Source organism: Apus apus, chromosome 10, assembly GCF_020740795.1.
Source record: "Apus apus isolate bApuApu2 chromosome 10, bApuApu2.pri.cur, whole genome shotgun sequence".
In the NCBI taxonomy this organism is placed as follows: Eukaryota; Metazoa; Chordata; class Aves; order Apodiformes; family Apodidae; genus Apus; species Apus apus.
Window position 1 is genome coordinate 7,903,032 of NC_067291.1, and position 25,203 is coordinate 7,928,234.

The 25,203-nt window shown below is 38.8% G+C and overlaps 1 protein-coding gene across 11 annotated transcripts in view; it reads right to left on the reverse strand.

Annotated features, from left to right (window-relative positions):
* Window positions 1-22,615, reverse strand: part of TEX9 (testis expressed 9) — a 25,858-nt gene extending 3,243 nt beyond the window's left edge. The window contains exons 1-11 of one of the 11 annotated variants that reach the window (XM_051628139.1): window positions 22,495-22,611; window positions 22,324-22,415; window positions 21,343-21,406; window positions 19,731-19,801; window positions 15,539-15,587; window positions 14,383-14,468; window positions 12,837-13,015; window positions 8,889-8,971; window positions 6,378-6,551; window positions 2,085-2,219; window positions 1,463-1,597 (exon numbers count right to left, since the gene is read on the reverse strand). In XM_051628139.1, the coding sequence (XP_051484099.1) occupies window positions 1,463-1,597; window positions 2,085-2,219; window positions 6,378-6,551; window positions 8,889-8,971; window positions 12,837-13,015; window positions 14,383-14,468; window positions 15,539-15,587; window positions 19,731-19,801; window positions 21,343-21,406; window positions 22,324-22,415; window positions 22,495-22,521 (1,095 nt within the window). In that variant the 5' untranslated portion in view covers window positions 22,522-22,611. The other 10 variants (XM_051628141.1, XM_051628143.1, XM_051628142.1 and 7 more) reach the window with 10 other exon arrangements.
* Between the last annotated feature and the right edge of the window lie 2,588 nt (window positions 22,616-25,203).

Genomic DNA, 25,203 nt, shown 5'->3' on the forward strand with positions numbered 1-25,203 from the left:
AGGTATTTCCATATCACAATTTGCAGTTCTTAGGGTAAGTATGTGTATTTTGTTACATGAAGTTCCCACTTCATGCAGAGCTGTTCTTCCTCTATGGGGGCTCAACAGCTTCCAGAGTGTTTACAAAACGTCTGGTGATCACTGCAGCGCTGGAAGTGTAAATCAGTTGCTCTGTGTTCTTATCTCAAAGGTTGGTCTTTCTAAGGTGCTCCTGCTCAACAAGTCACCACCACACCTTGCTTGCTTTAGCTCTCTAACAGCTTTGGTTTGAGAGCACAAAGAGAAGCACCTTCCCTCCATCCTGAAATGATGGAGGACCCATTAAACTTAGCAAAGCAATGAGGGGTGAACCCCTCCAGGATGTTAAGGTCCTGTCCAGACAATGGTGAAGCCCCCAGCTCTGGGTGTGTCTTGTGCAGCCTTGGAAGGAAAACTGATACAAGTGAGTATCCCAAGGATTTGGTAAGTGGAAGGTGTGATAGAGCTGTAAGACCTAAGTGCAGCAGTAAGCTGAAAATTGTTACATTTGGGCTCTTAGTATACACTCCTTTCACTTTAATTTGCTTTCATGTGAACTCACAGATTCTTGAAATTTCTACCATCAAAGCTCACTTGGCAGGTCTTTGCTGAAAATACATGTTGAGAAATATCAGGGGTTTACCCACTCTGCAGTTTCCGAGGTTTCTCTTTCCCTGTTCAACACCCTCTCCTTTTTGGCACACCAGTACAGCTTTATCAAATACAGCCATTAAATGCGTTTTTAGCTACTTTCTTTCTGAAATACTAATCCACTTTTTGCTACACCACCTTTCCATGAAAGCTCTATCACTGACTGCTCAGCATGGCTTGTCAGCAACTATTCTACTGCCCATCCTCTCTTCCATTTCAGCTTCAGCTACTAAAGAAACTGAAAGGCAGTAGTCCCTGTCCTTCCCTTCATGCCCTGAGGGAAAGGAATGGAGAGACATGAAATAAGTGCAGCATGGATGGGGACACTCATGCAGATGTCACTACAGTGTGTGTGATTCAAAGTATGGATGATATTCCATGAATTACAAAAGGATGGAGAGCAATTCCCCTCCTTCAGTCTAGTAAATTCACACCTAGAATAAGTGGTCTCTTTTTTTTTTGGTCTTTTTTTGTCTGGCACAAGGTGATCTGCACCTGGGCAGAATCCTACATGTGTAGAACACCACAGAATATAAGCATGATGAAACAATGTTAATAGTAGTAATCCCTCATGGTGATGGGGTATCTTTGAAGCTACAAGGGGAGTCAACTCAAAAGAAGATCAGCCTTTGCTATAGAGCAAACGTTTGCAGTGTGCACTAGTAACCATCAGGCTGCTCCTCCCTTGCACTGAACCGTCCCAGTCTCGGGGCTCTAGTTTACACAGTTATCAGACAACAGACATATTAGCTAGAGGTTGTTAACTGAACTGTAACAGTACTCTGGCCCTTACCTTTTGTCTCTTTAAAATATCAATTAACTTTAACTGCTTTTTGAAACCAGTTATTAGCTCGCCTTTTTGTTTCTGCAGTTTCTTGTTTTCTGCTTTTAATTCTTCAATGATTTGGAGTTCTTGGTTAGCCACATCCTACCGTGGGAAGAACAGGAGAAATGCATTATTCATGGCAGTGGTGCTTTAACCTGGCATTATGTAACAAAATTACAAACAGGGGCCCCACATAACATTTCTGGAGATAAATGGGAGTAATCAAAATATTCCTGTGTCAAAACATGAAAAAAGAAATTAAAAACTCAAAGATAACAGCTGTGGTTTGCCTGTGTGTGTGTGTGTTAGGGGTGTGTGTGTACCTCTCCCTTTTTCTAAATGCATCTAATTTTCTCACAAATGGGGAAATTCAGGAAGGCTGCAGCTTCATTCTGTACATTTCCTTCTCCCACACAGGCTGCAGTAGTGTTGTATGAGGTAACTTAGCAAGCCCTTTGGTGACCTGCTCTAAGGTAATTTTGGGACTGGCTCTAAGAGACACGATAGGCAGGATCTAAACCTGATCAAGCCTTTTATCTTGTTCTAGCATGACTGAGAGACTGCAGATTGGAACTGGTTTTAACTGTACCTTGTTACTTTGCTTCAGTTTATTCAGCTCCACTTTGTACTTTTCTGCTTCTTCCAGGGCTCTGTTTAAGCGAACTTCTGTTGCGCCCTGACCGGCCGAGGCCTGCTTTTGTGCCCGCTTGAGAGTCTCCAGTTCCTATTTAAGAAGGAAAGGACAAAAATAATGGTATTTTAATTGATCCCACAGACCACACATTTACGGCAAAGCTCACCCTTGGAAACTTGAGTCTGTAGACTTCTCTGGCTCGTCTCAATGCCTATTAATTCCACCATTAGAATATCCCCTTCTCCTTTAAAATCTTGAAAAGTGAACATTCTCATCTTTGTTTTCAACTGCTCTTAGAATAATTATGGAGCTGATCATGTCAGACCACAGGATTGACTGAAAAACCCTTGTATGTTCAGTCAGAAAAAGAGGAAAAAAATGTCAGCATGTCCAACCTGGCAGATTTTGGAAGGATGGCTAGTATTCCCAGCTGCTGCTTCCCCCTTGTTTCTTTTACCTCTTTTCCCCAGATATTACTACATGAAATTACCAACAAAAATTTAAAACAACCTCCTGGAGATAGGCTGAGGGTTGTAACTATATCATCTAGCAGAAAATAGTTCATCAAGTGTTTATGGCAACAATCAAAACAGCTCCCTCTTATCTTTGATGATAGTATTTCATAGTGCTGTATGTGGGGAAAAGAGAAAAAGATCAAGATGAGGAACAGAATAATGAGATTAAAGATCAGGGAATATAGATAAAAGACAAAGTAAAGAAATAAACAGTTCTGGCAGAAAGAGCACATCTTGTCATTTGTGAAAAAGAAACAGACCAAAAAAAAAAAAAATCAAATTTTTAGTAATGAGTACAGGGTGATTCTTTGAACCGAATCAGGAGAGAGAGGGGGCTTGTTGTTAACCTTTCACCCTCAGACTGCTTTATTTCTGAGTAACTGCTCTATTTTCTCAATTCCACACCAGCTCTTGTGGTGTTTACTGTTGATTTCCACATCAGTTATCCAAGAAATACAAACTAATTGACAACTGTGTGCAGCAAAGACTTTATGGTAAAGTTATGACTGGAACTGGTATTTCCAGGAAGCTTTGAATCTTCTCCAAAATGGATGAAGGAAACAGGAGAGTAAGATGAATCTCACTAATCCTCCAAAATTCTATTGGTCAATGTGCCTCCTCCAAAAGTTCACAAAACCAGATGTTGCTTCAATATTTTAATTTCATTGCTAACCCGTCAATCTGATAGATTAAACAAGGTGGGTGAAAGCCTGGCTAGAAGGGCAGCAGAGCCCCTGCACCACCTGGGAATGCCAATTCCTTTGCTGGAGACTGATCCCCACTTTTCCAAAGAAAATAACCTCTCTGTCTTTATCAAGATGATGGAGCTGTGAACAGGGCAACTAAATCTTTCAGGCTCTGTATTTTTCAGTCCATGAATATGAAAAGCTTTGGAATACAGCCCTTCATGCACTTAATGACCAAAAAAACCAGCCTGCATGCAATGCAAAGTACATATCAGCTAATCATATAATTAGTGGAAGATTTCTAATAATTATTTTTGTGTATTTGACATTTACTGTCATACATAAAACAACAAGGAATTTTTTTTGCAAGTCATCCAGTGAGGGTATATTGTCAGATCCATTTGACTCCAAGTTTTTAACCTTAAAAATGCTTGAAATAAGTATTTTATTTTGTAAGGCAAGGTTTCTGCCAAGTTTTCAATACTTAAAAGTAAAAGCTGGATTAATTTTCTCATATGATGTTTCTCTAAGAGGGAGGAAAAAAACTACTGTGTTCTAAAACTGCATTCCCCTTTCAATCTCTGGATTTTCTCCACTGTTCTGGCACAGCTGAGGCACTTGAGTATCAGTAGGGACTGTGACACCAGAGAGCTCATCTATGAGTAGCCCTCCCAGCAGGGAATCTCTCCTCCCAGTAGCAACATAGACAGGCCTGCTACCTTCAGACAGCTCAGCAACACTTGTTGGCCCCCTAAAATATCTGAAAGACAATGTTTGCTTAACATCAAGCCCTTCTTCAAGGCAAAATATAAAATACCTGCATAAAGCCTTAAAAGGAGTAAGAGCACAACTTTGGTATTTCCTTAACCTTTATCCAACCTTATAGCTACACTGAATTAATAAGTGAGAGAGAACACAGAGGAAGGAATGTTCTTGTAGACAGGTGGGGAAAAAAGACAGGAGAGATTATATAATTTATTCCATCAACTAGATGAAAAAAAAAAGGGAATGCTGGAAAGAAGAGGATAAACATTTTGGGGACCATCAGAATTCAGCTGCTTGTCTGAGACAGATGTTCCAGCAGAAATGTTCACAGACACCAAACATCAAAGGAATGAAATTTAAAAATAACAAACTCATTACCATTTTTCAGGTAAACTGAAAACTAGGTGACAATCTTTGCCTAGGCACATTTAAAAAAAGTAGCTAGGGGAAGGAAGCATTGGAGAGCATGTATCACAACTTAAGCCTTCTATTATTTATGTTGCAACAGAAATCACAAAAAATAAAAGCCCCAAAGGCAGAGGTTACATTTATGCTATCTCAACTATATAGAAACCTGCTACAATCAAAGTAGGAGTCTTGACAGTTTAGTGGCACAGCAGGAAGAGTTCAGGCCCATGTTCACAGGAAATTGTTTTTAAACATATGAGTAGAACTAATCTCCAAATACATCAGTTATATCATGTGGAATAATCCTTCATACCTAAACAATAAAACAGTTTTCAGATTGCTAAGTTCATGAGAGATTTCAGTGTTAATGGCAAACTGATCTTTAAGTGCCTGTTTTTGGCAGTTTGATATTTTTTACATCAGAAAAGTATGTTAAATAGCTTCTGAATTAGCAGAGAACCATTCATTACATGGACCTGCCTTTTTTGCCTTCTCAGTATTTTAAAGAATTGCCACTATTTGTCATTATCATGTCTGATCAGTAACCTTGAGATATTCCAGAAAAGACAACTTCTGAGAGCAACTGAAGCAACTGAGGGTGATAGATCCAGGACAAAGAGAAATGAGGAAAGCAACCACATTTTGGATATGGTCACTGTACAGCAGAAGTGAATAAACTTTCCATTGCAACAGGCATAATCTAAACACTGGGATAAACTGTACAAGAACCTGCACAGGCTATCTGAGGAAACTGTAGAAACTGACATTAGAGAAGGCTCTAAGTACAGGTTAAACTTCTGTCCAGGATGGTTTGGATATAATCTGTCCTGTCTGGGTTTAAGAGAATGGACTAAGTGACTTTGAAAGCCCCTTGGTTCTATTTACTGTGAGCTGAGGAGCAGTATGTCTACTACTGCTGAATACATTTCCTAAGAGAATCAGCAATCAGGCTGCCTATTTAAGAGAACCTAAAACTTCCAAGTATCTGCACAAAACGAACACAGAAACTTAGAATATTTTCTTTTTAAAATGCCAGAGCTACATAATGTTAAGGTGAAAGCATGCCTATACAGATGAATAGTATGCCTTAATGGAACTATGATGAGACTTTGTTAGGCTGAGTTGCTCTCTGTTTTCTCCAAATTTTTAGATGAAATGTTCTTCTGGTTGTAGTAGGTGTACTAGACAATGCTATACGTGTTGCATGATTTTGAAGTCAACCTCTCTAGCTCTGAGTAATTAAGGAAAAACACACGCTGCTCTTAGATGAAGGTCCAAACAAACAAAGCTGTCCATGCAGGCCATCTGCTACAAGTAGGCACAAATACAGTTTTGCCTCTGTGGCCTGCAGCAGGAGCCAGGTTGTTGTTTTGATTTATCCAGATTGGAGAGGCTGGTTTTCAAACAGTCCATTTTCAAGAACAAAGACACATCCTTTCCTCTACCTGCAGAAGATATTAATTCAAGCTGCAGTTGTTTGGGGTTTTTTCTTGAATGTTCACTAGGTTCATCAGTTTACCACAAAAACTCTTATTACCAGAAGTAATTAATAACAATTATAATTAAAAGCAGAAAAACAAAATTTGTCTGCCTCTTTCCAATATTCCTTTGTGAATTTGATAGCAGTTTCTGGTTGTTTTGTTTCTTGCAGGTCTTTAACACAAGAATTTAATTTTAAAATAAAGTAATATATGATAGTAGAAGCAGAAGAAAGGTAATTAGCAAAATACATTATTTCTTCCTTTAAAAAAAAGTCATTAGACCATTTAAAAATACAATTTCTGAAACTGTTACCAGAGATTAAAATGCAGAGCGTGATTTCATGTGGGGTTTTTTCCCTTTAATGAGATAAATGATAGAAATATGTGCAATACCTTTTCTAGTGCAATGACCTCTTGCTGTAACCCTTCACTTCTTTTGCTTGCTGCTTGTGACAACATTTTGTACTTCTCAAGCTGTGAATGTTGCACACTGATGGTTCGTTGCAGTCTGGCGTTTTCTTGCTCAGTATCTTTAAGCTGAGATTTCATCTTTTGATTTTCATCATCCTGTTTGACAGTAATTAGCAAAAAAAACCCAACTAAACTATTGCAAGAAAGCAGTAGGATAATGCTATATTAATGTTATGTAAACAAAAGGCAGTAAAAATACCCATATTGTAGAGATAATTATTTTTTTAAAATATGTTATTTTTCAGTGTTTCAATCCTTCATGATAGATTTCACAACAATTTTTAGAAAGGAAACAACTAAAACAAGCTAAGGAAACAAAACATCGATTTACCAGGACAATACTTCAAAAAAACATTAACACTTTTCTCATTTAATTTTATGCAGTCTTTTACTTGGACCTGTCTTGTAACAATATGTAAAACATTTGATTTCTCAGAGTTCAAAGGTTTTGAGAATTATCTAAATGTTACAGAATAATATGAGTAACAGTGGCACATGGATATTTAATGACATCGTTGTGAGAATAGCTAAATGCACACATTAGGAAAAATTCTGGGAAAAAGAAGAGACTAAAATCCATTATGTTTTAGGAGATTATCTGGTTTTGACTTAAAAGCAAGCTAATGATCCAGGATACATCAAATATTCAAATTCAAGATTCTCTTAACATCAAGTGAATCCTGCATTAGCTTCATGACCTACTGGCAATTACATCCCACAGCAAGCATTATCATTTCAAGGCATTTTTCTTTTATAACCTTTTAAACTTTTTAAGTGAATACTAATGCAGATTATCCAGAGATACATTATGCCTTTCATTTCTTCAAGAAAAAGAAATCAAGGCACACGGAGAAATGGAGCTTCTATGAAAACAAGTATTTCTCTCCTGTCTTCTCAGCCCCAGGAAGACATGCTTCTCCCCTGGGAAATAGATGAGCTAACTAACTTTCATGTAACTACACACACCTCAGGAACTCACACTTATATTTAAAACAGATTTACTGCTTCCTTATATTAATTGGACTGTGAATTGGAACAAAACCCAAAATCTATCCCAAGGCTTTGCCAATATGAATTTGTTACGACCTTCTGAATGCAATAGAGTTATTTTAACACCAGAGAAACCAGTGCCCAAAATGATACATTTACATACAGAGTGCCATGGGAGCAAGACAAGAGTAGGTCTAAGGTTGTCCTCTGTCACTTGCGATAGAACTGAATTCTGTAGTATTTTTGGCATAGAATGATGAAGTTCAGTATCTACTGATAAAATTATATTTGATTTGAAAGTGAAAATGTCTTTAAAATCTAATGTAATAACATCTTCTGATCACAGCGTAAAAAGTATTGAAAGGCAGAAGCAAATGTATTGATAGAACTGAAATAAAATATAAAGTAGAGATATAAAATATCAAAATTTAATTCCTTCTAAGGATTTTCTCCTGATACCTATCTCAAAAAACTTATTTATATCTCTAAATTGAAAGCTTGAGAGAAAACACAGAGGTGGTTTGCCACATGTTCTAAATGTTATCATCACATTTGGGCCTGGGGAATAGGCAGAAAACCCATTCTGAAGAGACCACAACAAACAATAATTGTGTAAAGTGGAAAGTTAGTTCAAAAACCTTGCTTGACTACAAATGCATATAAAAGAGGTGATCCCTCTGGTAGACAGACACAAACTATTTAAGGTTTTACAGTTCAAGAGATATTTGAACCTCACTTTAAAACATTGTCAGACAGTGCAGATCATAAAACTCACTCATAGTACACTGTAACAAGTATAATATGTGTAGCTTCATACTGCCTTAACTTCAGTCTGACCTGCTCAAACATATAATTCCAAATACAGTCCTCTGTATCAAATGTAATCTTGAGAATGGAGAAAGCCTCATTTCTGTTTTGATTACAATAGTCCACCTACAGTGGATTACAGATCAGTTGCTTCCACACCTTTTTTCAAGGACACCCAAAGCACCTGGCTAAATTTCTCAAGCTTTTTTATTTCTCATTCTGCCCTAAACATCTCCCTCCTCCTGTCACCCAGCTCTGGATATCACTCATCTTCTCTCTGCACACTAAAAGCTGTAATTGACTGCAACTGTTTCCTCCTCCTCAGACTCTGGTAATGGTCTCCTTCCCAGCAGTGATGGCTGGGAAACTCTGCACCACCACAGGGTCCCTGCAGCTGGGCCATGTCTTCATTCCCAGTGTTCTTTCCTGCTTCAGATTATTTGTCATTAAGTATATATCACAAGCATTTAGCCCAAGATCATATTTATACAGAAATCATTATCCTTGACTCTAATTTCTTAGGAATTTTTAAAAAATAAAACCTTTCCTCTTAATACTTAAAAAGGAATTCTGTTGTGATTATTTCTTAAAGGGGAACATACTCCATTTCTACAGATAAGAAAACTCAGCTCTTACCATCTTCCTGCATTCACACACTACGCGATCCAGCTCTTCCTCCATAACACGTGACTTTGCCTTAAGAAGTCTGATTTGAACTTCTGTGAATATAAAATTGACATTGAATATCCCCAAGTACTCATTATTCAATGCAGAAAAGAAGCAACACCAATAGAAGAACTCATTTTCATCTCCGTGTTTTTAAAAGCACACTATATTGTTTGTAATTATTGAAGAGAAATAAAACCCCAGATCACTATATAAATGTAGCAAGTCTCTCATTCTTAGGCAAAGTTTTTTATAGAATTTTCCTTTTAATGACTGATCTCTACATCTTTAAAATGTGGAAGTCTCATACTTCTCAAAATTAAAACTCATTGGAAACTTTTGTCATACTATGCTATACGTTGCAGCTGAGACTGAAGTAAAAACCCCTGTATTGTAGGGTATGTCTACATTGCAACCAATCTGGAGCTGCAATCTGTGTAGTTACACCCAAAGTAGTTTTAAACTGCTCACAACAAGGAATTAAATGCAGACTACAAAACTCTCCTAAAAGGCAAATACCCCTCCCACACAGTAGTCTATGCTTTTTTAAACTACACTGCTAATATTTTTCAATTAATAGTTTAAAATTAAATCAATTTCATCAGAAGTTGGGGGTTTTTTTGTTTTTTTTTTCCAAATGAAGTACTTCCTTGCTCTTGGACAGCTAAGAAACATACTACTGTCATGGCAAAAGAAGCTGTGTGTGAACAGTATGTGCTTTTACTCCCTATTCCCCAGCATTTCCCCAGATCATTCATAAGGAACTCCCTGTGTGAAATTCCACTGGCACAAAGCATGGAAACAATATGAGGATCAAGATGAGCAATACAGAAATAACCACTATTCATAGCCGGTACAAGAGGAAAAGAATAAAAGTGGAGGAGTATGTGGAGCTGAACGTGCAAGGGTGGATGAACACGTGTTCGTTTGCTGTCACAGGAATTCTCCCCTTATCAATCAGCAACTGCAGCTTAAGTTATAACTCTGCAGAGGCCAATCATAAATAGGGTTTAGGAAAACACCAAAAAATAAGATACAGACTGACTTTCTTTCCTTCTGTTACAACTGTGTGAGCTTCTGGTAACTAGTGGCTCTCCTGAGATGGATATTATATTGAAGCCATCAAGTTCAACAGTCTTTCATGTACTTCCATACTATACAGTTTGATTTTCTTCATAAAATTTATTGTAGTTTGGCATTCACAATATCCTGTGGGTATGAGTTGGCTAATTTAATTATGCATTATGTGAAAGAAAAATGCTTTGTATAGCTTGCTTTAAATCCAATTTGATGTGGCATTTACTAGTGTTTGCATTACAAAGGTACACCTTTCCTTTTCCCATTGCTGTTTTCATTGCAGACTATTTCATGTTGACCTCAGTTGTTTTGTTTTCAAATTAAAAATTCAAATTCACATTGTTCCACACTTCTAATTGCAGCTATAGACTCCTTCCTGCATCTTGCCTGGTTCTGCATCCTGGTTTTGAGATGGACTGTGCAAAACTATGTCTTATACTCAAGATGGGGTAGAAAAATTACACTGTAGCATAATGATAACAGTACAATTTTTTTCCCCCCATTTTCTTCTGACGGATTTTTAACAGTTTGCCTCTTCCACTGTGAACAAGCAGTAAGTTTATGCTTTTGGAGATGTCTTAATTAGTAATAACTAAAGTAAATCTAACTCAGACGTAGGTGTATAAATTGACCACAACAATTGACATTGTTTTTTCTATCAGCATTACTTTGCACTCATTAGTGCTGGACATAAACCTCCATTCTATTACCTTGCTCAATACTGTAAGACTCTTCTAGAACACTTCAGTGTCATTTTTAACTATCCTAATACAATAACTTCAAATACAAGTTTCTTTACCAGCTATCATTACATTTTTCCAGATTGTTTTTCTGTATATTGAACAATGTGAGCTCCATGACAGATCACTCTAGGACTATCCCACTATCCACAAAAACTGGTTGTTTCTTTCTTCTTTTACTCAGATATTTGTCCACAGACAAATTCTCTCTGGCTTAGACAGCTCTGTGTCATTAAGAGCACTTAGTAGTAAACCTTGTTGAAAATCCAAGAGCACAACTAGAACCAGATCAGCCTTAGGAGGTACCTATCACTCAGTATTATTTTGAATTCTCACACAAGGTAAAGATGGTTAAACAATTAGCTTCCTAATTAGTCAATATTAATTGCCTGATGAGGCTGATAAGGGGGAGGGGAATCACTTATTAGGACGGTCTCAGGTTATAAAGTAACACAGAGTTTAGAGAATGGTAAACAGGAAAAGAGTATCTGAGAGACTTAGCTATCCTGCAAGCAAGGACAGGAGCCTTTAACTCCTGAGATAACCTGAATATTAACATGAAGTGAGACAAAGGATTCAGGTATGTTGTTTATATGTGTAAGGGTACATTAGATAAAAATTGAGCTTACTTTTCAGCCCTTTAAGTATCTGTGTGCTTCTGTCATTGCTTTTTACTGCAGAGTTGAGTTATGACCCATGAAAACTGCTCCTGAGAAAAACAATGTAAGCTACTGTGTTGGCAGAAAGATAGCTGCCCTGTGACAACCTGTGATCATGAAATAAAGATACAGAGCCTAAGTTCAGGAAGGTGCAGGAAGCTTAGGAAAAGGGCAATGGAACCTTATCAGCACATGGGCTGAAGAAATCCAGCACTGGCATGGGAGCCTAAGGAATCCCTTACTAGGAGATTCCCACTAAAGGATCAGCCCACCCTGTAATAGGGTCTATTTAGTATCTACATCTGCTTCCTTGTAAGAACACTAATGTGTGCAGTGTGCTCTGCAGTAATGTATTTAGCATGTTGAGGAGGCACTCAAGAGTGTTCTAAATAGTCACTATAAAACTTAAAAAATAATAAAAAAATCAATCCATGGCATTTTAATTTCATTTTATCGGGAGTTGCATAAATAATTATCAGTAATCAAATACGTGCCATTGGTCCACAAGATCAAATCACTAGACACCCATCATTTCCTGAGTCACCTTGAATTTATTTAGTGTAAGCTTCCTATGTAGTCCAAAGCAGTTTCTTTTTATTTCAGGAACAAAAACTATAAAAAATGATATCTGAGGATCTGTTTGGGGAGACTTAGTAACAGAAGACTTGTACTGAATTCCATGAGGTTAGAAATCTAGCTGTTTCTGTGTCAGCATGTCTGTTGACATCAAGCTGTTAGATTAAAAGAAGAGGTTTTGGGCATTTTGTGCTACTGCAGTGAATCTCTGACTTCATGCTTGTGTTAGCACTTTAAGATTCTACATAAGCCCACTTTTATTACACTAGAGCCAAGAAGACACATGTGCACCAAGCCTTTAGCTTCACTGGTAAACTCTGCAGCCCGTCCTACTGTATTTCTAGGACAAACATTAAACACACTATTTGGATTGTTTGAATTGGAAAGTATCTGGAAGATTCTCATTCAGGCAGTGTAGCTGAAACATTACTCCATTTAAACCACTTGCTGAGATCCACAGCACTGATCTGAGGAAAGGCTTTTCCTTCTAAAGGCAGGATCTGTGCAAAGGACTGAAGGTTATCTTTCTGGAAATACAAGCTTAGCATTGTGTATTTCTATTTCTCCAGTGAAATGAATAAAATGTTATGCACAGAGTCAACATATGTAGCCATCCAAATGTTTTCCTACAGAGGTGGACAGCCAGATAAAAACTCACTTTTCCCCATGATGATTCATGTGTGACCTAAACTTCCTCTAGGGCTACGTAAAGAAGAAAAACCTTCTTTTCCTTTTAATTTAACTTCAGGGCTTTAGAAATTTCTCTGTAATTTCTAAAAAAACTCTTCCTGTTTTCCGCAGGAGAAGCCATTTCTAACAGTCAGAAAGCAAGAAAAAGAAGTCCTTAACCATGGGAGGAAACCTACCTGCTCCGATTTCATCTCCAAAGCTTGGAAGAATATCATCATCTGGACAATCTGGTAAGCCTCCTCTCTCTACTTTTTCTTCAATTTTGCTTGTTGGTTTTGTTAAAGAGAAATCTACACAGTCCTCCAGTACTGCAACATCATCAGCACTTTGTTCTTCCTGGTTTCTTACTTTTGAACTAAAACAAACCAAATGCTAGATTTTAAATTTATAATACAAAAAGTAAATTACAAAAATACAGGTTATTTGCTATTTTTAAGAGTATACAGAGTTATTTATCTAATAAAATATCATTGTTTGTATTCATATGAAAGATGCATTCATGGCAATTTCTCATTTTCTTTAAGATACTTTTAATGTAAAAGAAAGAAACAGATGAATGTTCTCTTGCCTTTAGCTGCTGTCCTCTGTCTAATATTCTGCTGTTTTCTCCCCTTCATGTTAAATTTTCTAGAACTCTGCCCTCTCTAGCTCTACTCCTTCCTTAATACCACAATTTCTGTACCATTACGCCTAGTCTAGGAAGCTTCATGGATTCTGGAAGTTCCATACCAAAGTGCTCATAAAACCAAAACACAAGCCATGCGAGACATCTGCTACACGTTATCTCCTCAGCTTTCATTTGTAAAAAGATGTTAGCTCTCACAGGATCTGAAGTTCCTAAATTCTTATTACAATATATTCTCATCCCAATGCAGCCTCCAAACTCCCCCTAGGTGCTAATTTCTCCCACTACTTTGGCTTCACCCTACACATCCTGCATCTGCACTTCTAAATCTCACAATGTGGTGCCAGCATGACAGCCTCTCCTAACTGGCCAACGGAGCTCCAAAGGGTTCCCAAGTGACTCCCAAATCCTCAAAGAGAGCCTCAGCTTTTGTCAGTTCCATGTTCTGCCACCTCCTAGACAATTTTCATCCTGTTTTGGTATTTGTCCGTATCTTGTGGCAGTTTAATTTGCCCCCAAGATTTTATGCATTTCTCTGGTCTCCTCTTTTGCCCAGATCTCCTTTTACATTCCTGAATTTGTCATCTACAGAGCTTCAGCTTTTCAGTTTGAAACCCCTGAAAGCTGTGGTGTTATTATTGAGTCTTTCTTGTCATGTGAGCCCAAGATCCACCAAAACAGGGGAGACCCTCGAGGGCCTCATGTTTCCCATCACAACTCTGATCCCAAATCAGTCTGCACCACCTAGGTGTGCTCTCTCAGGGTGCCTCAGAGGATGTATTTCCCACACGTATGCTCATTAGGCATCCTTCCATTGAAGGAATTAACAGACTTTCACTGCCAGCCTTGAGACGTGCTTGAGCAGAAAGCAACAGTTTCATTGCAATATTAATCACACACCTTCACTAGTACTTTTTGGTGGTTGATGCAAGTAAACAGAGATAGCTGCATGGTGGGGCTGACTGAGGAGGGCCAAAAGCTTGATACATTTATTTATACAAATATATATACCTGCACACATGAAGAAAAATAACCTGATAGACAAAAATAGCAACTAAAAATACTTTATTACAAACAAAAAAAAGTGTTTAATATACCTTGAAGTTGGTCTTTTCCCCTTGCTTCCAGAGGATGGTCTGTTCTGAGCCATGGGCATAGAAGAACGTTTCTTCTTGTTTGCCAGCTACAATTTTTTTCAGGAAGTAGTGATTTAGTTAGTTAGTTAGTTAGTTAGGAATTACATTTTTCTAGTAGTTTTCATGTTTTGTTTTTTTTCTTTCATATACTCAGACTCAAGGATACCTTTCAAAGTACGCTTTTCAAACTTTAAGAGGCACAATTTTGCCCTTTTATCTTTATTTGTCTTTATCTTGCAACTTTTGTGTCCATATGCCCAAGTTATAGTACATCCAGTAGTCATTTGTTTGTGGGAGTTTTTGCACAAATACTCATAATAAAGTCATGAAGAAACAAGGTGCTCATCTATTATCAAGATATTAGGTACTGGACTGACAACAGAGTGTATTTCTTTGACAAACGTTTATCATACCTTCAAATACATGCTATTTTTATGCATTGTTTTAATCTTAAAAATTCCCTTTAAATAATAAATTCCCTTTAATAAATTTCTTATAAAATCTAACAGTATGCTTTTTTACTTTCACTCAAATACTCTTAAAAAATTAGGCTTTTTTTTTTTTTTTACACTGTATTCTGATAAAAAACTTAAGACAGTATTTTGGAGGCTTTAGCTCACCTCTTAAAAAATTCAATGTAATTGTAATTAGAGACTATTGAGTTTGTTCCTAATTTCAATCTCCTTTTCCCGTTATATTTGCCTTCCTGTATTCAGTTATTTTGACTACTTGTTTATTATTACATCTAGAAGACAGCAGTACTGCATTTAGTATTATACTGGTGGGGGAGGGAAGGAGAGAAAGGAAGAAATGAATTATGTTCTAATATTTTTCACTTGGGCATCTTAGTTTGATGTTCAAAACTCTGAACAGTTCTGTCAATGCTTCACAGTCAAGGAAACTTAGGAGACAAAAACTAAACATGATGTAAGTCCACTTAACCACCTGTGGCACTGAGAAACCCACTGTCCCTGTGGCACTGCTTTGAATATAATTCCCTTTTGGCTTCCCATCCATTAAGTGGGAACATTAAGTGTAGCACAGCCTCAAAACCAGAAGTAATATGTGGAAATTACATTAGAAGAGAAATTAACCAAAACAGTTTTGACTCTGATACCTTGGCATGTGAGTGTGTAAGAGATGAAACTCCAGGACAGAGCGGATCTCTGCAGGAAAATAAAATAAATTAAATTCACTGAGCATATATATATAAAAAAAATATTTTACAATAAAAATTCAATTCCCTCATCAGATTCAGGAGAAAAACATTTTATATGTCTAGAATAAACAATATAGCTAAGGTGGGATCACAGACTAAGTTCAGTCATTAATTCAGTCTCATGCTCTGTCTTTGCATTCTACCCCATTTTCTGGTGAGTCCAGGGAATCTAACACAATAGTTTACTTATGTACCAGAATCTGAATCTCATCTCTTGCAATTCAGGCAATGGCTGCAACTGCTGGCTTATTGGATCAGTGATTCCCTGCAGGGAAGTGAGGGAGTACTTAACCAGTATGCAGAGTGTTATCAGCTCCAACAAGACAGGCTGACAATCCATTACCAAAGATCACCAACAGCTCAGTGCTTAATACGCCTACCTGACACACAAATCCCTCAGCTAACACAAAGAAAATGGAGATATAAGCCAGTGTCCTCTACATCCTAAGAGGGAATGTGATTGGATGCTCAGATTGACTGTTGTCAAGTCAATTGACAAGGACTATCCAGCGAATATGAGCTGGAAGCAATTTATAAATTAAGCCTCACAGAATTTTCTCTGAAATACATATTACAAATATTGTATCCATTTTACAGATGAAAAAAAAAAAAAGAGCAGCTTTCTTATCTGCTTATTTGGCTGAAAACCATGCTTCTTAGTAACTGAACTTCAAGTTAAATTATGATTTTTAAAATCTGCTGGAAACAAGCAGAAAGTTTTAGCATGGTGTGTATTATTCAGGTCAAGTTTCTTGTCATATATGTAACTTTTTTATTTCAGACTTATTTATGTGAGTCTGTTATTGCACTGAAAGACTACTTTTTCCCCACCCTTTATATATATATTTTTTTTACTTCAATTAAAATGCTGGCTTGTAAAAGATTTGGAATACAATTTAAATTTCAGACATCAAGTCTCTTCAATTTTTTGCCCAGCTGATTCGAGCAAATGTTTATATGTTGCCTTTAAATACTTCACAGACAACCATTCATCAACAAGAATTATCTGCACAAAGCTCCAGATTTTATTAATCCAAAAAAAAACTAACCCAGCCCAAACTGGAGAAATCGTCTGTGTGTGGCTGGCAACAGACTTCAAGAATAGGATGATTAGTTTTTGTCTATTTACCCTATTTTCCTCATGCTTCCTTCCTATTGGCTAGCTTTGGAAGCATGCAGAAGGTGAGGATTTGCTGCCACAGAAATAGCTGTTGTGTTATTCTGAAATACATGAAAATACAACATTTTCTATACTCAATAAAACAATCTGTGTGGTTTTTTTTTCCATTAACGAACTAGTTTGTTCCTACTGCATTTGTTGTCTCAGGGCCTCCTTTTTTCTTTTCTTTTTTTTTTTAAAAGACAACAAAAAACCAAAGCAAAACAAAAAAATGAACCCTTACTTTTCACTAAATTCCTCAAACTTGTTTAGCCTTAATGCTTTCTTTTCTCTTCCCCATACACGACAACACATTTTTAAAGCCAAATAATACAGTGAAATCGATTTGTAAATCCTGAAAAAGTATACAAATAAGTAGCTAGAGGATGGTGGCAACACTGAAGCAGCAGCTAAGGTTTAACAATCCCATCTCTGCATGTAAACATGAGATGCATGTGCATGAGAAACCCCTTTGTGTTTGCTAATCCTATTCAAAGCCTATAGCAAGGCTGCCCATGCGCGAACAGTTCCCATCGCCATGAGCCTAGCAAGGCTCTGAAGAGTGAAAGTGTAAACAAAAGCTGATTTCAATGCGGTGCCACTGGAGCTGCTTTGTCTTTACGGAATTCAAGCTTCTCTGCAAAAATTATGCTATAAAAGCTCCAGGAATACTTATTTTAAAATATACACTGACGTGGAGAGAGACTTAAATATTTGTTGTCTTTTTTATTTGCTTACTCTTTTTTTGTCTTAACGTATCTTTTTTCCCCTGATACTTCCTCCTCCTTTGCTTAAGTTTCTTCCCTCCTTTCCAGCTGCTTTAGTGTTCTTTCTCCTTAAAGGAATCAGTGGCAATTTCAAGTGGGTATTTAAAAAATATCTGAAGTGCTTCCTTTAGATTTATGGCCTATCCACTTGCACAATTTTGAAAGAAAAAAAATTTAATTAAATATTAAATACTTGGAACTAATCTAATTGAATGGCCTCAATGTTCACTCATGGATAATCAGTGTGTCTAATTCCTAGCACACATTTCTAATTTTTTTTCACTACAGCATGGGATTTCAATTCTTCTCTCATGTAAATGTTTACCAGAACACAGACTGTTGTTGTTTGCAGGTGTTTTAACTTATGTAGGTAGTTGGTAGATCAGCTGCTACTCTGACATGTTAATTGCCAACATTTTTTTTAATTCTGCCAGCACTCTCAGTTATTTCAAATGCATACCATCAAAGCTTTTGTTGGGCTGAATCCTCCAATCCTGATAGTCCATAAAACAGCCCTATAGCTCAACTCCAGTGTGATGTTTCTTAGACATCTGTCTACTGCCCAAAATGCATCTAACAGAACCTAAAACTAAAGCCAGCTCCAGAATTTGTTTGCAAAGCAGGATTACACAGATAACATGTGGAGGTTTTTGGTTTGGTTTTGGTTTTTTTCCCTGTACAACTGACAGATACAGCTTTAAAATAGCTCAGGAACAATTGTAGCTATAGTAGCAAACTTTTTATGTCACAGACTTCCTGCCACACCTTTCTGTGTACTCAAAAACTCTTTTACATTCATAAAACTCCTCACTTTTTGTTTTTGCATTTAGTCTGCACAAAAGTAATTATTTGATCATAGAATGGTTAAGGTTGGAAGGGACCTTAAAGATCATCAGGTTCCAACCTCCCTGCCACGAGCAGGGACACTTCATACTAGACCAGGCTGCACACGCCTCATCCAGCCTGGCCTTGAACACCTTCAGGGACAGGCATCAACAACCAGCCTCCCTAGGCAACCCATTCCAGTTCCTCACTACCCTCATAGCGAAGAACTTCTTCCTAGTATCTAACCCAAATCTCTCCTTTCAGTTTAAAACCATTACCCCTTGTCCTATCCCTGCTCTCTCTGGTTAAAAGACCCTCTTCAGCTTTCCTGTAGCCCCTTCAGGTAATGGAAGGTGCTAATAAGGTCTCCCCAGAGCCTTCACTTCTCCAGACTGAACAGCCTCAACTACCTCAGCCTGTCTTCATAGCAGAGGTGCTCCAGCTCTTTGATCATCTTCATGGCCCTTCTCTGGACCTTCTCCAACAGCTCCATGTCTTTCCTGTGCTGAGGGCTCCAGAGCTGTATGCAGTATTCCAGCTCTCTCCCAGCTGCAGCTTAACATTCAAAGGACCTTGTAGTCTGGCCCTATATCTTTCTTATCCAGGTCAGTGAATTCATAAATTCAGGAACCCACCAGATCAGATCCTTGATAAACTGTGTATTAGTCTACCTTCAATTCACCTACTTCCTGCACTGTCAATATATAGACCCTTGAACAATTAAGTAAGTAATAATGCCTCTGAACAACTAAGCCAATAGGGCTGTGCATCCACTCCAGAGCTAACAGGTCTGAACACACTGCCCCAACCCCAGAGCTGTCCCTGTGTTCACACAAGCCAAAGCTACGCCGGCCTGGGACGTGTAATGATTGCCGGGTTCCAGAGGGTGGCAGCTGAATGTTTGTCTGTCCTGGGGGTTTGTGTTTGTCTTATTGTCAAGCACTTCCTGTCCCAGGAACATTTAGGCCAAGTTAAATGTGAACCAGTATCTATTTCTGTGCTTTGTCAGCTGAAGTGGTTAAAAACCATCTAGAGCTGAGTGTCTACTGCTTTGTACAGTAAAGAAACATGTTACCTTACCTTGCCTTTTTACAGATGTCAGAAATATAGTCAGTATCCCAGATACAACATTTCAGCAAAATTAAGCCTTCCTTGAAATAACAAGGAACTACACTTACTGAGTATCGATTGTTTCAAACAATAAGAAAAAATTTAGAGTCCACCAACCTAGTATGCTGCAAAGATAAAACAGGAGCATGACTAAGGCACAAGTCAGGGTACACAGGATCAGTGAGAAAGATTCCCTGCAAATTATATCCAGCAGTTGTAAAGCACATACCTCTGTCTGTCATCTTCATATGCCTTAGTCTGTGCTGAAACTGGTCTAGATAGTATCTCCTGCTGGCCTTTCTTTATTAAAAAAAATAATATTAATTAAAAAGCAGCAGTTTGGGGGGACTATAATCCATTAATTACGTGTTTGTAAATCACAGATCACAACCACTATAGTCTATTATGGGAAGAACTTCTCAAACACAGGAAAGGTGGCTAAAAATTAAAAGGCCATTGCTATTCCTGAGCATTTATTTCTGTTCCACAATATGTAATTGCCCCTTGTCTGTAAAACTTTTGCCCAGCTTCACATCATTTGAGATGCTGTAACCCTTCCTCCTTTTTTCTCTGAAATACAGGAGTAGCAAATGCACAGAAGGTGGAAGAAATTTTCAGGTTTTCCATATTGTGCAATAATCCTTAAAAATAAATCTTTATTCATGCCATATGACCATAATTGGACACTGATATGTTATATGTACTTTAGAGAATAATTTAGTCTGAATGTTCAGATAGCTTCTATGTTGCTAAGTTACAGTTAAAAAGCATAATCCAGAACAAATGCAGTTGTCCTCTTTGGCGTGATTTTTTTGTTGTTGTTGTTATGGTGTTTTTGATTTTTGGTGTGGTTTTGTTTTTTTTTTAAACTTAAGACTGGTTTTCTTTTGTTGTTAAACGTGTATCTGTGCAATCTGGCAGTGCCACGTGGTATATTAAGTGTCCTAAGAGTATTTGATCGTCTGCTGTATTTAGAGAAGGAAAAAAAAAGATTGGTTTTGTTGTTGCTGTTTTTTAAGGAAAGGGACTAGATGCTATTTTGGATGCTTCATCTGCTTCTGTTCAAATGCCAAGCAGTTAGTCTCAGCTTACCACAGCTCAGGAGAAGAATGTTTCCACAGGACATAAAAATGAAGGGAAACAGTAGGGAAAGTGCATATAAGTATAGCTTTCCAGAAGACCGAATAATTTGCTTTTAAAGTCTTATTTATTTCAGTGGGTCCACTTATAATGAATGCATCTAATATGCAGAACAACTTCTCCAAACTGTTTTGGGTACAAATGATACCTCCCCCATTCCCTTTTCTTAATTTGTCCAATTTTCATATAAAACTTTATTTGGTACACAGACACAGCAATGTTAAAAGATAAAACTGACAATAAACAGGAAATTCTTCTAAGAAAGTTTTCTTCTTACTAACTGCATATTTTCTATTTATGTTGCTTATTCTCTGTATTTCTTCCAGCTTGAACAATGTAGATCCTGTTTCACTAGGATGTTATTGCAACAGTATCTGGTTTTAAAATACTATTTGTTTTTATTTCAGACATAAAACTGCCTACAGGTATTTTCCTTAAACATCATAAAGAAGTTTTTTTATGTGGTTTTATGCTCTATGCATCTGTGTGAACATCTACCTACCTGATGAAATTACATTTAAACTTCTTTTGGATGTTTTCTTAGTAGAAGTTTACCATTTTTTAAAATATATATATATTAAAAGCTTAGATTGCATTTGACACCAAAATACTTTTAGTTGTCATGATCTAATTTCTTTTGAAACTTGACCCTGTGTGCATGTGAACCAAGGCTACGTTATGTGACTGCATAACCTACTCACCATCACTTCTTCAGCCTGACGCACCAGTTTTTCTGTTTTTGCCTCTAATTCTGCATTCAGTCTCCTGAAAGAGCAAGAATGCTTGTCACTGAGTTTGTGAAAGATTCAGGAGAAATAAATGGAAGCATGGTAGTATCTCTGCCTGAAATAAGTTAAATTTTAATAAGTCCTAGAAAGGAGCACTGAAATATACACCAGGGTATTAACAAAGTTAAGTTTCAGTTACTTCCTGGGTTTCTGTCAGATCAATAGTAATAAAACACCTATAGCCATTAAACAGGTTTAGACTCTAATGATGGGAGGCAAAGGGTATCCTTATTTTTGGCCACGTCATTGCTTAATGCACATTTTACTCCTTTCTTTTCTCAACACTGTTCTTAGCAGCCCTTGCCTTGGGCATACTCAGCAGCTGGGGCTGGGGAAGGGGTCACGTACTATTACATTTCTTGATCCCATCACTAAAACGCGTCCCTGGGCCTGCAGGCTCCGATCAGCCGGTGCTCGGGCACCCTCCCCGTCCTCGTTGTTCCCGCAGGGACCGCGTTCCCGAGGCCCAGCTCAACCCCGGGGCTGCGGGCTGACAGGGAACGCCGCGCCTGCTTTTACAGGTGCTTTCGCTGCCTTTGTCACAAGCTTTAGAGCTTTTAAGCTTTTTTTTTTTTTTTTTTTTAACGGGCTCAAGCACTTATATACTCATCATTTAGAAGTCATGTCAGTGTTTTCAACGCAGAAAAAGCCGACGTTCTAGTGCCGGGGGCGAGGCCTGGAGCGGGCACGGCGCCTCGGTGCTGCCATCGGAGCGCCCTGGGGAGCCGGCGGAGGGGCTCGGGCCCCGGGGAGCAGCCCTGGGGAGCCGGCGGAGGGGCTCGGGCCCCGGGGAGCAGCCCTGGGGAGCCGGCGGAGGGGCTCGGGCCCCGGGGAGCAGCCCCCGGCTCCGCAGCCACAGCGAGCGGGGCCAGGCCCGCGCCGCCGCCTCCTTACTTGTACTCCGCCTCCCGGGCCAGCCAGTCGCCGCTCCCCGCGCCGCTCCCCGCCGTGGCCGGCCGCCCGCGGCCGCCGGGAGGTCTCCGCACCTGCAGCGAGGACGAGTTAGTGAGCGGGGCGGAAAGGCCCGGCCCCGCCGCCCCTTCCCGGGCCGGGCCGCCGCCTCACCGCGAGCAGGCCCCCGCCCGCCGCCATCTTGTCCGCGCCGGGGCCGCTGCCGGGCCGGGCGAGCGGGGCAAGCGGCGCAGCCCCGGGGCAGCCCCGGTTGCCAGGCCGCTGAAACGCTCTGTTCCCGTTGCCTTGCCCAGCGCGGTGCCAAGGTGACGCCGCGTCAGGAGCCCCGTGGCAGCGGCAGCAGCCTGAGGGCACAGGGACAAGGGCCTCGACCCCGAGGCCGGGGAGCGGCTGGCTCCTGGCCTGGGCTCAGGGGAGGGGAAGGGGACAGGTCTGAGGTGGCATTACAGATGCTGTGGTAATAAATCTTTATCACAATCCTGCAGTTTGAGCCTTTTAGCCTTGCTGCATATTGTCCTACCACCCTCCCTTCCCCTCAGCATATTAAACTTCTCCAACTCAGGCATCTGCACCGCTGCAGTGACTGTCCCACCCTGCTGCTACTCCTGTGCTGCCGTCTCTGCACGTCCTGTTTCCAGTTTTTTACAATGATTTTAGCTTTTAGCCTTGTGCTCTGCCTTAGAATGTCTCCATTATTTTTGTCCCTTGCCCCCACACTGTTTGATTTTGCTGCATTTCTCCTTCTCTGTCACCCACGAGCCCGTTCCCTCTCTCATCCATCTCATCTACTCATTCACATCAGTTTCCTTCCCCAAGTTCCTCACGGATGCTCCCCCTCCACGGGACAACAGCCCTGCCGTCCTGCACCCATAGGTAGCTGAGTATCTATATAACAGGAATAATATAGTTCTATATCCTGACTTACATGAACTGTATATTATTTTAATGAAGATCTCTACACAGGGGAGATCAGAAGGGCTTAGCTGACTGGAAGAAGAGGGTCTGTGCGTAGTTGAGGGATTTCTGCATGAGTATTAGTTGCAAAACAGAAGAAATGCTTGGAGGAGATTAACTTTGAGCATGGAGACATGGGGTGTAATGGGATAAATGGCGGTGAAATGAAAGACAGGACAAATGTGATTAGTGGAAGGCAAAAAATAGAAATATCAATACAGAAAAGGAAAGTGCTTTGCAGTAAAGTTGATAAAAAGGGGGAAAAGAGAGCGCCTATGGAAAAAGTTGTGGAGCTTTTGAAAAAAAGGTCAGTCAATAAATCAGTCCATTACAATATTTTCAATTATTTTTTTTTACTAATAGGAATAGCAAGAGGTCAATGGTGGCCTTTCAAAACTAGATTTGCAGAATTTAACTCCATCAGTTATGCTTTGGGTTTGGAGAAACAAGAAAGGGCAAGGTCAATAGTAGAAACCAAACATCTACGGGGGAAAGACAGATTTTGTTAAGAAGCAAACTGAAGATTCCCTGAGAGGTTAAAGCATCATAAGCAAAGTGAGGTTTTAGAAACCTCTCCAGTGAAGCTTAGGAAGGTTCTGGGGGATTTTAAAAGAAACAGGGGAGGTAGAGAAGAGAAACAAGGTTGGCACCATGAAAGCTACAAGGACAAACATGCTCTTTCCCAAGAGCAACACTTTTTTTTTTTTTAAAGACAAGTACTATTTATTTTTGCAGAACTAATATATGATCTTAGTAATATTCTTACTGTTTTTAAAATTCTTGTCCAGTACAGCTGTATGATCATAGCACCCTAAAAATGCCCAAAGTATTAGCTAGAGGATCTCTGCTAGTTAGACACGGAGGCAACAAAATCACTGGTTGAGATTAGAGAGATTAGAGCCACTGGTTTTCTAGCCAGATTTTAGCTAAGTCTTAATAAACAAAAGAGGGGTAATTTTATTATATCATAAATGATTAAATATGTTAACAAACATAGCAATGCAAGACTCTTTGTTTAGAGCCCTCTGGGAATAACAACACATATATATTAGGATTGCACATCTGCACAATTTTACTAAGATCCACACCATGATTTATTTAATATTGATTTATTTTATTGAAATATTGTACCAACTGGACTCAGAGTTAAACTACTTATATTTGAAATAATATTAAAATATTGGTATTTTTAGACAAGTATTTCTTAGTGAACTTTAAAGCATTTCTCTAGAGATGTAGAAAAGTGAAATAAGAGGTTTTGTTACATTCTTGATCCCTTGCTCCATTAAGGTTTTATCACTTTAAAGTTGACCTGATGTGACCTTGACAGTTGTGGTTAATTCTCTAATACATAGCTGGTAACTGGGTAGAGAATAGGCTTATATTAGTGATGACAACCAATAGCAAGATACATAAGAGCAAGGAAAATTTATCTCAGTATTTATCTGAAAAAAAAGAGCATTTGAAAGCATAGCATTGGTGTGGTATAAGATTTAGCCAACTTTATTTGTAAGCAGATTCCTGTTCTCCATTTAATAATTTGTTGAAAGTTGGCACAAACATGAGTGTAAAACCAAAGTGGTTTTGTTATTTTGAAATGAAGCATACATGAGATTAGATGCAGATTTCAAACAGATTGATCTCTGTGATCATAATGAGCTGTAGCTGGGACCTGTTGCTTGGGACCTCCATGATTAGAGTAGTACATTGTCTGTATTTTCCAAATATTTCAGTTTTTCTTTCTTTGTCTTAAGGATGATAAGATCCCAGAGTTAAATGGCTTTAACAGAAATGATAGATTCTAAATTAAGTGGTTCCCTGCAATGCCTTTGTTGCTCTTCCAGCGAAGGAAGAGGTAGATCACAGAGCAGAAGAGCTGTCACTATGGCTGGGGGGAGTGGTTCAGGA